The sequence below is a fragment of the Panthera pardus genome, unplaced genomic scaffold, assembly GCF_024362965.1.
Source record: "Panthera pardus isolate Hobbes unplaced genomic scaffold, ASM2436296v1 HiC_scaffold_11, whole genome shotgun sequence".
NCBI lineage: Eukaryota > Metazoa > Chordata > Mammalia > Carnivora > Felidae > Panthera > Panthera pardus.
The window spans coordinates 98,545,537-98,560,946 of record NW_026526666.1 but is presented as its reverse complement, the minus strand read 5'-3'; the positions used below and the strand labels follow the sequence as shown (position 1 = coordinate 98,560,946).

The 15,410-nt window shown below is 49.7% G+C and overlaps 1 protein-coding gene across 1 annotated transcript in view; it reads right to left on the bottom strand.

Annotated features, from left to right (window-relative positions):
• MTOR (mechanistic target of rapamycin kinase) overlaps nucleotides 1-15,410 on the bottom strand; it is a 132,877-nt gene that overhangs the window by 41,552 nt on the left and 75,915 nt on the right. The window contains exon 29 of the mRNA XM_019461370.2: nucleotides 2,278-2,353. Coding sequence (XP_019316915.1) covers nucleotides 2,278-2,353 — 76 coding nt within the window. The remainder of the gene's footprint in view (nucleotides 1-2,277; nucleotides 2,354-15,410) is intronic.

Here is a 15,410-nt window from a genome sequence, read left to right as displayed (position 1 = left end):
GAATTTTTAAAAGCTCCTGATTCTCTGCATTTCTTAATGCGTTTTTAAACTTTCAGGAAATACTGATTTAAAATACGATAGAGCGCCACCACTTAAAATTCTTTGGAAAACCTTTCCTCCCTTCTTCGACTCCTGCATCCAATGTTCCCTCCTGCTCAGCGCCTGGCAGGTCTGCCAGTGTCGGGGGCCAGAGGATGGTTTCCATTACTCGGGCAGATGGTGCGCCACGCTGAAATTCAGCGCTGGCCACGTGAGGAAGAGGGGCCACAGGCTAAAAGGGGCAGACTCCGGCTCTCCAAATGGTCAGGGGACAGACCGCTTCCCGAGACGTCTTTGCCTGCAGCCCCCCCCCCCCACCCTCCACCTCAGTCTGTCTTCTGGGGTTCTTCCACTACTCTGCTAAGCTCTCTGAAAGGACCTTTTCTTCTCGAACCTCCGTAAGGAGGTCATTTCTATTTTCAGTCGTTAACTCGTGCCGACTTCCCCTCGGCGGCTCTTGGCACAGCCGATCCCCTCGGCCGCCCCTGCACGAATTCCGCTGCCCCGCAGCCCTCTGCCCTGTGTCGGTGCACAGGAGGGTTCACCCAAACCGGCCTGTCTGGCTCTGCAGAAGGGAAAACTACTTAAACTTCATTTTCCGAGGCTGTTTAGAAGAATATGAGAGCGAAAACCTAGAAGCGTGGCTGTAAAGACAGCGTTAAAATGAAAAACGCTAAAATTGGGAAGTAAATGATTTCTACCCCAGCGGGAAAGAGGAAGGGGGCCGGTGACCAGCGGATGGCACACGCTAGGCGCAGCCAAGCAGAAAGCAGAGGCAGCGGCATATGGAGCAGGTCAGGCAGGGGGCAGGATATTTTGAATTGCAATAGATTGCAGAAACTATAAGGTTTAAGCAATGAATCACACGAAATTCTAATGAGATTGCTGTTACATAAATTGTGCTGAGAAAGCGCAGGTTCTGCCAAGAAAAGCCAAACCATTGTCAGGCTTAATACGCTTCAGCTCCCTAAATATAACAGAAAATCCACCACGGGTTTAGCAACAATCCTGGACCTAATGGCCACCTTTAGAACCTGGAGACAGAGGAACTTGCACTTAAGGCTGGCGCTCTGAGCCACTGGGCATTATTAGCTAGCTGCTGGCAGGTCACCCGAATGCCAGATGGTCATGGGAGCTCCGTTTCTATCGCCCTTACTGCGGCCCAAGCTCTAGGGAGAGCAAAGGAGGAGAATGCATGTCTTTGAGAGACTACGTTAAGCGCCCCCTCTGCAATCAAGGATTGAGGCAAAGGTGGAGACATAGTCCCTTCTGCCCTGTCATCTGGACAGATGCTGTCTTGGTCTAGTTACAGATAGGTGCTCAAGATGGCAAAATACTCCCTGGAAAGTTCCAGTCCAGTTGACTAGCCCCTGTGTGAGGCAAAAGCCTATGAAGCGGCCATGGATTTCTTCACTCTAACACACTGGGCTCTTGATTACGGCAAACCTGAGTAAGTGACCCACGCGACTAACAAAAGGTTCCTCATCAAATGCACGGACCCAGAACATCTTGACCTTCCCGGAAGTCAATGCCGAGTTGATTAAGTCAATGCTTTATATATGGTTAGGTAGTTACCAAAGCACCCTCCCCGGACCACAGAGGGTAGGGGAAACATTTTAATATTGATAAGGCAAAGATGGCAGGAGAGAAGAAGCTATGTGAGCAATAATGAAATGGAACAATTCCTTAACAGGAGGTATAAATTATAGTACATTTTTTTCTGGAGCACTGGCCATGGTTTCTTCTGAGGTATGTCCTGAGCGTTAATCGTGGGCCGGTGGCGATGCCAACCGCCACAGATGACACAAAATAACTCAGGTCAGGGTTAAATGGATGATGCCAGACTGCCTGGGTTCAAGTCCTGGCTCGGCCAGTGATTCGCTGTCAGATCAGGTGAGGTTGCTGTTCTGCTGGGACCACCGGCTCCCTTCCTGTAGGATGGGGTCACGATTGCACCTCTACTCATCGGGCTGTCGTGAGGACCGAATGAGATGGTGTACATAAAGTACGCAGCGAAGGGTCGGGCACGTGCCAAGAGTCTGATGCACACCAGCTATTACTATTTATCAGGTTCCGTCCTCCCGACCTATATTCAATTTGAATGTAATCCATACAGCCGCTCTCTCCTTCATCCTTACGGTACAGCAAAGTCAGATGTCAGCAATTGGGAAAAGAACAGGAAAGTAACTTTCTCCAGGGGGTGGCTGAGTGCCTCCCTAGCCAGGTCTCTGCACTTACCAGCTCTCCGAAGTGTTTCATGGCATATTCTAATACCCCGGCAGCTGCCTCTGGCTGTTGTAGCTTATTATTAATGCTGGGGAGACAAAAGGAAGAGGGGGTTACACTCAACATGTCAGAGAGTGGGAGGCGTGGGGGTCGTGGCGGGTAGATGGCTCACCAGCCCACCAGAGACCGTGTCTTGCAGAGAAGGTGACTATCTGTTACCACCCAGCAAGCTCAGTCTGAATGACTTCTTCTAAGGAATGATTTCATCTCGACCCCACACTCCTGGTTTTGAGGGGGCAGCGTCTGGTAGACAGGAAGCCTCACCGGCTCTGGGGCCCTTTCTCCAACCAGCACGGACTGGCTTCCTCTCAGATACTGTCAGTCAGGCACCTTGTGTCTGTTTTCTAAAAACTAGAAGCCCTGGGTCCGTATTTGGCCCTGTCGTTGAACACGACCAGATGAGATCCCTCTGAACTTTGAACTCTTACTTCCGCTCATCAGCTGCCTCCAGGAATCAGAATGATCAAAGTCGATAAAAACCATCAGGCTCTGTGGGTGACACAGAAGTGGCACGGAGGCTGGGTCATCCACGTTAATGACAGAGCACCCCAGGGACTGTGGCTGTGCAACCATCTTGACTGCTCCCCCGATAGCCCATTTCCTTCCAAGATGGATGCTTCCTTAGTCCCTCTTCGAGGACCACCCCCTCCCTCTGCAGTGGGCAGCCAGGGACCTCATCCAGGGTCACATGCCTGGCGGAACAATGCTTTTCACTAACGACACGCTACTCTGCTGTCATCTGTGGGCAGCATGTGGCCACTGGGACCGACTGGGGGACTGTAACGTATTAGGACAACTAGGCGGTAGGCTGGCGGTGGGTGCCTGGCGCTGGCTAACCAGGGAGGCTGTAGAGAGGCCCCGGAAGTTGGACAGCAGCAGGGCCGAGACCCTTGTTCCGACGGTAACATACACGAAAGGGGAAACGGAAACTAAGCCAACCCTGAACGTAAGCTGGAGTTACAGAAGGACGGGAACGAGGGACGAAACAGGCCTGAGAAACTCATAGGACAGCAGTTTCTTTATCTGTTCACAGGTGGGGAGCAAACGATGTCAGTCCAACTTGGGAGTCTAGACTGTTTAACGAGCAAGGGATCCAGTTTATTGCCCTAAGTACAAACTGTCTACTTGACTAGAATTAATTTTTAAGTGGTTTTGGGAAACTCCAGGATTTGGGTGGAATGTGGTAATAATATGGCAAGAGATTGCTGGTATAAATATTATTTTTAAAAATTCAAATTCCACCACATTTATTCCAATAAAACCAAGAGGGAACTGCCCACAATCTGTCAAACTAGAGAAGTTAACATTTGTGAAAGTAATAATCTAATGCCTCATGTTTACAAAGCACATTTCAAATGATCTTTCCAACCTGTCACTGCTTTAACCTCATGCATCCCTGAGAGAGTGGAAAGGAAAGGTATTACCAGTCTTGTTTCACTCCTGGGGAGACTCAGGCCTGAAAGGGTAGCAATGTTCCCCGAGGCCCACAATGAATGGGGAGAGTCTCCATATGATCTGAAGCAATTTTATGACTCTCCTTTGTTAAGGTGAGGATGGGGAGGGGGGAGGGGGGGCCGCTTTGGATTTGGAGTCAGAGAGCTTGGGTTTCCATTTCTGGAGGTCCAATCCTGCCACCTATAAGCTGTACGACCATAAGCAAGTTCCCTTTTTTGAGTTTTAAGCTTCTCATCTATAAAATGGGCCTAATACCACTCCTTTCAAGCTTCCTCAGGGAACAAAATGAAATAATGGGTATGAAATTACTAAGCAGATCCTGGTAAATGCTCCTTCCCTCATTTGGTTTTGTCTAAGAATAAAGGTTGCTAGAAACGTAGCTGCATGCTTGTATACAGAAAAAACACTCATCTAGGGTTGAGACTCGAGCCAGCACTAAGAAATCATCAACTCATCCTGAAGACAACTATTTGAGTAGGGTGCCCAGGCTCTAGGCCCTGCAACTGGAGGGGAGAGTCACCATACAGATGTCTCTCTCCTTTATTTACAGCAGACAGGTGACCTCAGGTGGCATCTACTGGGCAGACCCACCGGCACTTCTGTGCTGCTCCTAAGCAATGAGCCAGAAGGTTCTCCATATAAGTCAGTCCACTGCAGGACTCAGAAACATTCAAAGAGAAGCAATAACACCATGGTTTCTTTCCAGAAGTCCTATGAGATTTAAAAAAAATTGTGTATATATGAATGTATGTATATATTTACTTAAATAATTTTTTAAAGTTTATTTACTTAGTTTGAGAGAGCAGAAAGAGAGTGAGAGTGGGTCAGGAGCAGAGAGAGAGGGGAGAGAGAATCCCAGGCAGGCTCCATGCTGTCAGCACACAGCCTGACTCGGGGCTTGATCTCATGAACTATGAGATCATGCGTGACCTGGGCCGAAATCAAGCGATGGCTGCTCAACTGACTGAGCTACTCAGTGCCCCTGTTTATTTTTTTTTAAGTAAGCTCTATGCCCAATGTGGGGCTTGAACTCACCACCCCAAGATCAAGAGTCACATACTCTACCAACGGAGCCGGCCAGGCACCCCATGTGAGTTTTTCTAATAAGCTCACTCACACAGGGTTAGGTGAATTTTATTAATATCACTCTTAGCTGTATCCATACAGCTTTGTGATTACCTAGTTCCCCGAACCCAAACACAGATTTTGGAAGCTTAAGAAGACATGGAAAAAAAAAAAAAAAAAGCCAATGTATCTTCTATAATGAAACATGTAATATGCCATATGTAAATACATATAATTACATAGTCTGTATATTCTTTTTGGTTCCAGTGTGGATTCTGGGATGACCGTGGCAGAGATATTAACTACTCTGGTGAGGAAGACAATGTGTTCCTTGCCTAAAGCAAAAGAAGTTAACTCTAAGAATCACACATAAAAATCCAGGAGTTCCAATAAATGTCTTCCGATCTTGCGTTCTGGAGCATATGCTATTTTCAAGAGCAAATTACAAACATTGCCAAAGTTTGCCTCACTTGGGACAAAGCCAACACAAAAACGGAAGCAAGCAAAAGCCTCTTCCCACCCCATTCTCCCACTCATTATGCCTAAAAAGGAAAGCTTTACAACAAGCTGATCAAAATCAGGAAATTAATGACTAGGAACCAGAGGAGAAATACGAATTTTACCTTAATATTGCTATGGCTTTGAAATCCTGCATCAAAGGAGAGACTGACTTAGCTTTGTAAATTAAAAACAAAACAACCCCCCCCCCCCCACCAAAACTCATCGTATGCCCCCTACTCCTTCAAGGGCAAGTCCAAATAAGTCCCCTACCTGTAGAATACAGACAGAGGTGCTGGGCTCCCTTGGGGGAACCACCGAGCAGGACTTTAGAACCTGCCAGAAAACTGGGGGTTGTACCTTGAGATTCTGTCCAACAGTAAGGATGATCACTGAAAAATTACAGCTTTGACTAGACGGACTAAAACACAGCCATGAAAAATAACTGGGGTCAGCCTGAGGAAAGGGTCCCTTATTAAATCCTTGGTCTCTGGATTGAGGACCTGAAGGAAAGGAGGAGACTGTGCGCACCTACGGGCGACCGTTCAGAGTAAACATTTTGAGTTGGCCGGCCGCTATCCCCATTTATTCTTTTCTCCTCCCTGTTCCCTCTTTATTTTCCTGACTACGCTTCCCTCTTCTTTCCTTCCATGGAGTCTTCCGCGCACGCTACGAGGCTGCTGGAGAATGCAGCTGTGGACGCGGAGAGGAGGTTCTGGTGAGGGAAGGAAACAAAACTCTTGGTGATACAAGAGTCTGTCATCTTGTTTGGGACCTTAATTTTTTCTCCTTCCGCCATGACTTCTGGCATTCCACTGTGGGAGGCAACGTATCAGAACAACAACAAAAAGAGACCTAAATTTACCGAGCGCTTACCGTATGTACGAGCCACGGGGCTTACTGCTTTTATGTGTTGTCTCATGAAGTAGGCACTAATATTAATATTCCCATTTTACACATGAACAAGCTGTGGCCCAGGTCACAGGCTCCCGTACCATTAAAAATGATTTTAAAAAATTGTTTTTTAATGTTTATTTATTTTTGAGACAGAGAGAGACAGACCATGAGTAGGGGAGGGGCGGGGAGAGGGGGAGACACAGAATCTGCAACAGGCTCCAGGCTCCGAGCTGTCAGCACAGCACCCGATGCGGGGCTTGAACTCACCGACCGTGAGATCGTGACCTGAGCTGAAGCTGGACGCTTAACCAACTGAGCCACCCAGATGCCCCTAAAAAGGATCTTAAGTTGGGGCCTTAAGATGGCTCAGTCGGTTGAGCGGTTGACTCTTGATTTCGGCTCAGGTCACGCATGATCTCACAGTTCACGAGATCAAGCCCCGAGTTGGGCTCTGACTGACCGCACGGAGCCTGCCCGGGATTCTCGCTCTCCTCTCTCTCTGCTCCTCCTTGCCTGCATGCATGTGCTTTCTCTCAAAATAAGTAAACTTAAAAAAAATTTAAAAAATAAAGAGCATCTTAATTAATAACTAAGAGTGCACTGTAGCTCTGCAACGGGAGGGACAGCGCCTCAGCCTTCCCCTCTTGGATCAGCAGCCTGCATAAATGCTTGTACAAGGAAGGAAAGCAAGCACCGGGTGGGGGGTGCTCCCTATAACCCGCCACACGGGAGAAAGCAGCCCTACCAAGCTTTTGTTTTAATTTCCTCATGGACGCTGTGGCTGACCGCCCCTCTGACCCCGAAGCTCCCATCCCGTCTCTTTCCTTTCAGAAGCTGCGGGTATGCCTTGACGCTTCCCGACAAAACAGCCAGCCAGGTCGCCACCATGGGCTTTTCCAAGGCAGCGTGTCCAAGGCTGCTGGGCTTACAGACACAGCCCAGGCTACAAAGTGTGGGCTGCCTAAGTCTCTGTAGTCAAGTGCCCAGTCTCCTGCCTACTTGGGTGACACAGGGCTGTCCTCTGAAACAGTCCCCTTTAAAAAAAAATGTTTTTTTAAAATGTTTATTTATTTTTGACAGAGAGAGACAGAGCATGGGCAGGTGGGGGGGCAGAGGGAAAGGGAGACACAGAATCCAAAGCAGGCTCCGGGCTCCGAGCTGTCAGCACAGAGCCCGATGCAGGGCCCGAACTCACAGACTGTGAGATCATGACCTGAGCTGAAGTCGGGACGCTCAACCGACTGAGCCACCCTGAAATAGTCCCCTTTTAATAAAACTCAGATGTGGTTTTATGAGACTGAAGGGAGAGGCTCTATGTTTGGCTCGTGGGGAGAAATCACCTTCACTCAAAGCCCCCTTAATGAGGAACTCTTGTTTCATGGGGCAGCTGGGAGTTTTCTATCGTCCGTTCTATAAACGCTCCCTTGTGTGCCCCTCAGTCGCTCCATGTTACTGCTGGAGGCTTAAAAGGGCAAACCGTTCCAAACCCCACAACAAAGAAGCGCTTAACGACACAAACCAGACCCCACGGACATCAGTCCAGGTGACAAGATCTGACCACAAACAAGCTGAGAGACGTGGAGGTTCGGCAGCAACGTGCCCACGAGAACAGTGCAGAAGGACAGGCTGACGAATTTCCTGTCTCCTCTCGACAGGGGCTGAGGCCACAAGAACACAGAGCTTTGCCAGCTGGTGGAGGCCCAATCGGCAGGGGTCTATCTGCATTCTGCTCTGTCTTCCAGTGGGAGCAGCCGGTTGAGATCTTACAGGCACGAATCTACAGAGCAAACAGAAATGCCCTGTCCATGTGATCATCCCGGAGCCCACAACTGAACCTGGCGTTAGAAAGCCCATGAAGAGACAGACAAGAAGACAGCAAGGTAGGACAGCAGGAGGGGGAGAGGCAATTCTACCGACATTCACTTTCACTCATTCCCCACCCCAAGACTTAATTTTTATTAAGGGAAGTGGAGTTGAGAGCTAGAAACTGGGAAAATTCTTGGCAATTGAGGGAGACACTTTCTAGAGTTGCGCCGAATTAACAAATAAGGACGAGACAAGGCCTCCATGCCTTCCGTGGCAAACACCTTAAACCATGTATCTTCTCTCCCTGCTATCTGAGAATTCTTCTCCAGAAGCAGGGGAAGCGGGTCAGGTGGGCCAGTGGCTCAGATGTGAAGGAGATTCTCTCGCCGCCTCGGCAGATGCCCCGTCAAGAACGATGGCGAAAGAGCCAGTGCTGGCGGGAGGGCCTGCTTACTTCTCCACGGCTCTCCCTCTCAAGCTTCTCCTCAGTGCTTTTCCCGTGCAGGTGATGACCAGCCCCACGAGGATGAAACTGACCGAAAGGGTCAGTCACTAAGTCACTAGCTGCTCGGGGTCTTAATGCTGACCCACAGCATAGCAGTAAGACGGTCTCTGGCTTGGCATCCAAATGCCACTCCTACCACCTGAAGAATCCTCAAAGGGTTTGGCTCGTGGGAAGAAATCCCAAAGCGTTCTCAAAGTCATTGCTCCCCATGCTTCTGGATTGATGTCAAATCCCAAGTGGCTTGGCCTGATAACTAATTCCTTCTGGGATGACTCCTTTGGTTATTGACCTCATCTCTTAGCCTCGCTGCCTCAGCGACCTTCAGGCTATTAAGAACAAAGCCCGAGGGGCGTCTGGGTGGCTCAGTCGGTTGGTCGTCTGACTTCGGCTCAGGTCATGATCTCAAAGTTCGTGGGTTCGAGCCCCGTGTCGGGCTCTGTGCCGACAGCTCAGAGCCTGGAGCCTGCTTCGGATTCTGTGTCTCCCTCCCTCTCTGCACCTCCCCTGCTTGTCCTCTCTCTATATCTATCTCAAAAATAGACATTTAAAAAAAAAATTAAGAAAAAAAAGGACGCAGCCCAAGCCTGTTGGAAAGTCAGTCAAATAAGGAGCATCTGCGGTCACATCTGGGGGACCGCTTAGGCTTTCCTAGCGCTCCCATCAGGAATTTAGGAGAACGTTATGCACTCGCTTCCCAAATGGCTCCGGGCCTTCTTTCTCCTGTCTATTTCTAGTGCAGACCACAGTCTGTGTTTTATTTGGTGCCCAGTCAAGTAAGAATTCTCTGAATTCCCTTAGCGCCAGGCTGCGGACACATGCAACACAGCTGACTGGGGACCTTGGCAGGTCCGACCGAGGAGCTCCTGACCAGCCAAGATGAGGCCAAAGGGGACGTGGCTTTGCATCCTTACCACCTACATCGAGCAGTCCCTCCTGCTTCTCTGGTAGAGGCAGAGCTGCTTCAGACCATTCCCTGTCCCTTCTCCCAGCACCGAGGCTTAGCTCTGTGTGCCAAGCGTGATCCCCGCACAGAGCCAGGGAGATCTGCGGCCGGCCGGGCCTCATGTCTTCATCGGGCAGTTCCCCCGGGACTCTGGGAGCAGCAGGGTAGACTGGGGAACCCAAGGGTGTGGCAGCCTCTTTCTGAAGAGGGTAAGTGAAGACAGAAGGCCACGTTGACAGCATCTGAACTGCGACATGGACAAAGGCCGTGAGGACAATTTAAACTCAGGCAGCAGGAAAACGCAGGCAGGCTGGTTGGCCTCCGTCGCCCACGGACAGCTAGGTCAGGTGATGACGATAGCACCTGTGGCTCTGTTAGGGTCAAACTTCCCTTTTCTGCTCTAGGAACTCAGGAAAAGTCACTTTAGTCCTTTTTTTACATATTCACAGACAGGAGGCTGGCCTCATTAGAAGGTTTCAAAGCTGGGACATTCGGTGTCCCTGGTGTTCTAGGGCACCTGAGGCATCCAGATGAAAAAGATTTGATGCGGAAGAAGCGGCCTGCCTTGGACAGTCAATGGGTTCCCGACGTCTCAGTCCAGAGTGGCTTAAGGGGAAAGAGCTCGTACTTGGTCTCCACCCTTTTCTTCGGTCACAGTTTAAACGGCGTGTCGGTCACGATACTTGGAGGACATGCTAACCCTGCATTTGAGAAAGTGGGAGATGTCAAGAGGAAAAAAGAACACCAACAGCTGTGTGAGGGACAGATTAGGGACAGGGGAGACAAAAAATCCTATCTTTCCAAGATTGGAGAGGGGAGGTGTATCTTCTGGTTAAACTCCACTGCAATTCAACCACTTTTCAAAATACTGTTTTCACCTACGCATATTCTATATAAACAGGTATGTGTTCTATACACAGCAGTGAGCAGATCATTCGTACAATTTCGTATGTTGCTTTTGCACGTAGCACAGGCGTTTCCCACTCGATCCAGTCTTGGCAATTACTTTTAAACAGCTCCACCATTTCGTCCTGCCTGTGGCTCCCAGGCCTGCGATCGGTCTCACGGGTGCACCTTCTTGGCTGGTGGGCGGGCAGCACTCGCGTTAGATTCCCGACCTGCAGGCACGCTGCTCAGGAGCACACATTCGGCGCTCTCGCACGCACAGTAAGCGATCTGTCCGGCAGAAGTCTGCAAGGCCCGCTCTGGGAATCCAAGCCCCGAAGATGAAGACAGCGCTCAGTGACAAGCCCGGAAGGCTGTCCCATTTGACACGTCACCTCCAGGCAGCCCCTGGCTGGACGCGGGGCCCAGGTGCCCTAGCACAACCCGGCATAAGGCACGGAGAGGCCGCAGAGCCCCGGAGTGTCAAAGCGCACGATTTGTGCCGGCCGGGTTTCCAACCCAGGGGCCCGTCAGAGGCGCGCTGTAAAAATGATGAATGGCTGTCACATTTCCAAGGCTCCGGCTGATTTAGGGAGCCATTGGCAGACACATCACTCCCAGCATGTCAGCCAGTTAATTACTTCCAACTTTATCTTTCTTGTCAACACTTCTTGACAAATTGGCCATTATCTTTTTATTCTACAACAACGAGCACTGCTCCTTTTCTGGTGATGCCTGGAGGTTTTTCTCCTTTCCGCTTCTTCGTACCCAGAGTGGATTGAAGAGCTCTGAGAGAGCCGATTAGAAAGAGGAGCTGTCAGGAAGAGGACAAAAGCGGCGAGGGCTGCTAGAGTGAACCCAAGGCTCATGATCAAATGTCTTCACTCAAACCAGAGTTGATGTTTTGGGTAAAATACTGATTTCCTGGCTTCCCGATGTCCGGGAGCTCTGCCTCAGTCTCTCGCGGGGACAAAGTTGGGACACAGAAAGGTAAATGAGCTGGCGTCTGCTGATCTGGCAGTGCTGAGCTCTTCTCCCCACCTAACTGGGAACGCGGACGTGAGGTGGCCCTCCGCTCCCCTGAGAGGCCACATTGTAGAAACACCGATGCCCATTCTGGAGTCAGGGAAGAGGGAAAAATAAACCTACTTCTTGGTAAGGCCAAGCCAGTAGAAGATGAGCATGACACGCTATAAACGGGCCACCGAGATTCAAAGTCTATGAGACGACCAAAAGTATTTGGAGAGACCAACGGTGTCACCACCAATACGTTTCGCCATCACTGCACGGACGTTGTCAGGGGTGGCCATGGGGCAGAACCCAACCCCTACTGTACTCCACCAGTTGTAAGACACACAATTTAACATCTCTGAATCATGATATGGCATATAATTCAAGGTTTGAGAGCGCTGTGACGTGGTTTAGTTGCCAGCAGTAACCCCCGCCCCGCCCCGCCCCGCCCCAGAAGTACATAAAAATCAGAAGCAGCGTCTCTAACTCACCATTTACTGGTCCCATTAAATCTCGAGGGGTTCCGGCGGGTGAGCTACGTACAGTGGAAGGGCAGACATTTACTACCGAACTACCGCGAGCTTCTCCCTTTGGGATGGTCTTGGGCTGCAGTGAAAGACCCTGTGTCCTTTTGGTTCAGCTTTAGGGGAAACCCCGGGATTCTTCCCTTCGTACGGCTCCCTGCGGACGGCCGGCTTTCTACACTGACAGGCAGCTTCCCTGGGGTTTCTGAGGTGCTCTATAAAGACAAGCTGTCGTCCAGTGAACCTGCAGAAAGTCTTCAGAACAGCCAGAGATACATTTATGCTCTCCTGGCGACTGGTGAGAGACCTGACCTCTTGGGTAGGGCTGGATGTTAAGAGGGCACTAAAGAAAAAGATGGGCCCGGGAAGATACAATCTGCGTTTGTGCTCTGGCTGCACGGGGGTTTCCTCTGTCCATCCGCTCTCTCCTGTGTGGAGCTGCCCTACAAGGGGTACAGATTCCTAGAGGCACATTGCACTTTTGAAGTCAGCATGAGCCCAGAGGTTTGGAATGTGTTTTTGTCGAGAAGCGAGGAGCTTTGAGCAAATCCTCACCCCTCTGGCCGGAGTGCTTTTTCTTCCAGCAGAGGTAGGGGAAAAGAACACGACTCTGTACCTTTTCTGGAAGCCAGGAAACGACTGTGGAAGCAGGACTCATACTTCCAAGCAACACAGCGGTGACACCCTGGGAACATGTGTTTAGAATTAAGACAGAGAGGGTTTTATTCACCCCTCTAGCCCCTCGCCGGCAAACGGCAAAGCGCAGTCACGCTTGCCATTAATTGGTTGCTCAGGCACAAGTGGCACAATTTCTCGAACGTTCTCAAAGAATTACAGTCCCCTTTTCCCATCAGTGCTGCCTACGTCAGGGCGGCAGAGGTCCGGCCCGAAGGGAAGCTCTGGGGATGCCAGGGTACCTGGGTACGAACGTGTGATCCTATCCTGCACTTCTGACGGGGTCTTGTCTCCGGCTGAGAGTGACTTTCTGCTACTGCAACGTAATGGGTATTTCATCCCCTTTTGGGGACAGCAAGATCTGTCAGGTTCCCGGATAAGTTCTGGCGAGCACAGCTGCCCCGAGATGTGGCTGTTGTTACGGGGACGTGCGACTTCATTCTGCCTTCGATGTCAGCTGTTGCGTGTGGCCCCTCAGGCCACGGTGATGGTGAACAAATAGGCTGATGCAGGCGGAAGCGATCAGATAGGCCATTTACCCAGGCCTCTGGAATAAAGTGGAGCGGGACAAAACCTTGCCCCAAATGCTCTGTGGTCCTTCTGTTGGTCTTCATACGTAAAGAAAGAGGAGGGAGACACAAATCGATGGTTTCCAGGGAGACAAAGGGATCACACAGTGAGGATGCTGCCCCCAGTTATTGATTAAAATACAAGGTTGAGCCAGATGATCTCAGTGTTTCCAGTTCCCACTTCCTTTGATTCTGTGTCTAAGACCTACAGAAGGAAAATGGACTCAGAGCAGGACAGAACGCAGGGGCCAACGATGAAGACCTCGCGGTGACAAAGTACCGCCAATGACCATGGATAGAGACTCTGAGTCTCCACAACAGATGTTTTAGGCGAAGAGAACCTTCTGCTGGGGATTCATTCTTTCACTTGACGAGTTCCAAATAAGGAGCTCTTTGGTCTCAGTCTGGTGCCAAGAGATAGATGTTAGAGCTACCGTGGTAAATACGACAGACGAGGTCTTTGCTTTTGCAGAGCTAACGGGCTGGTGAAATAGATACACAAAAAAAAAACGAAAACAAAAACCAAAACAAACAAACCAAAAAACCCTGAAATGAATGCTGTGAAGGTAAACACCAAGAAGAAAACAGAGAGCCTAGATGGAGACTAATGGGGGGGGGGGGGCGCTTAGTGTAGACTCGGAAGGGCAGGGAGGGCTTTTCTGATGAGATGATAACTGCATACCTAACCAGTAATACTTGATATTTGCTGGACATTGACTATGTGTCCGTCACTAACCTGTATCATGTGCACTATCGATTTTTGAATCAACTTCCTAGTTGAAGTGTAACACACATACAGAAAGGTGCACACAGTGTGCAGCTTGAGAAATCGCGGAGTGAAGATACCCTTGTAAATACCACCCAGAGCGAGAACCAGAACACAACACGCTGCCAGCGTCCCAGAAACACTGAGCCTTCTCCTGACCGCGGCTCCCCTCCTCATCTCTAGAGGCAACGACTGTCTGACCTCTCACGCAACTGGTTAGTTTTGCCGGTTTTTTGTTTTTTTTTTTTTTTAGTTTAGTTATTTACATCAAAAGAGACAGAGAGAGCACGAGCAGAGGAGGGGCACAGAGAGAGAGGGAGAGAGAGAGAGAGAGAGACAGAATCCCAGGCAGCTTCTGCGCTGTCAGTGCAGAGCCTGATGTGGGGCTTGAACTCACGAAACTGTAAGATCATGACCTAAGCCAAGATCGAGAGTCGGACGCTTAACTGACTGAGCCACCCAGGCGCCCCACAGTTTTGCCATGTTTTGAACCTCGCCTGATGCTCAACACGATGTCTGGGACATACGTCCGTGTTGCTATGTGCCACCAACACGCCACGGTCGTTCTTCCTTCTAGTGCTGAAGACTCGTTCACTCTATGAATATATCACAAAGTATCCATCTTCCCGCTGATGGGCATGTAGGTGGCTGTCAGCTCTTGGCCGTACGAGTGCTGTCCCTACACACGTTCTTGTACTGGCTTTGGTGCAAGGGTGCTGGCGTTTCTGTTGGGACCCTACCAAGAAGTAGCACCTTTGGGTTACAGGGTGTGTTCTGCTTTCGAGGACACGGACAAATTGCTCCCCAGAGTGGTTTCGGCAGTTGACATTTCCACCGGAAATATCTGCAAAGCCCAATGGCTCCACATCCTTGTCAACACCTGGTACTGTCCGTGTTTCCCATTGCAGTGTGTGTGTATTGGCGGCATGGGAGAGTTTTGATTTCCATAATGACTAAGGAGCTTGAGCAGCTTTTCATGTTTATTGGCCTTGTGGAGATCTTCTTTTGTGAAATAAGTGCCTTGTGACATCTCTTGCCAATCTTTAAGTTGGCTACCTTTTTCAAAGTTGTTTGAGAAGAGCTGTATGTATACTCTGGATGCAATAAACACAAAGATATCTATTGGAGATAATCTTCCTCCCTTTTCGCTCTCTTCGTGGTGTCTGCTAATGAACAGAGATGACTCTTTCTATTGCATTTGATAATGTTTTCTTGTATGGTTAGTGCTCTTTGTATCTTGGTTAAGAAATCTTTGCTTACCCCCAAGATGCCGAAGATAATAGCCTATGTTATCTTCTAGAAGCTTTGGTTTTACCTTCCACATGTGGAACGGAAGCCTCCTCTGAACTTGAAGTTTTATGTGTGGTGTGAGGTAAGGGTCAAGAACCCTCTTCTCCCCGTAAGGCTACCTAGCTGACCTGGAAGAACTTGCCGAAAAGACTGTGCTTTCCTCAGTGTTCCGTGGTGCCACCTTGTCAAAAATCAA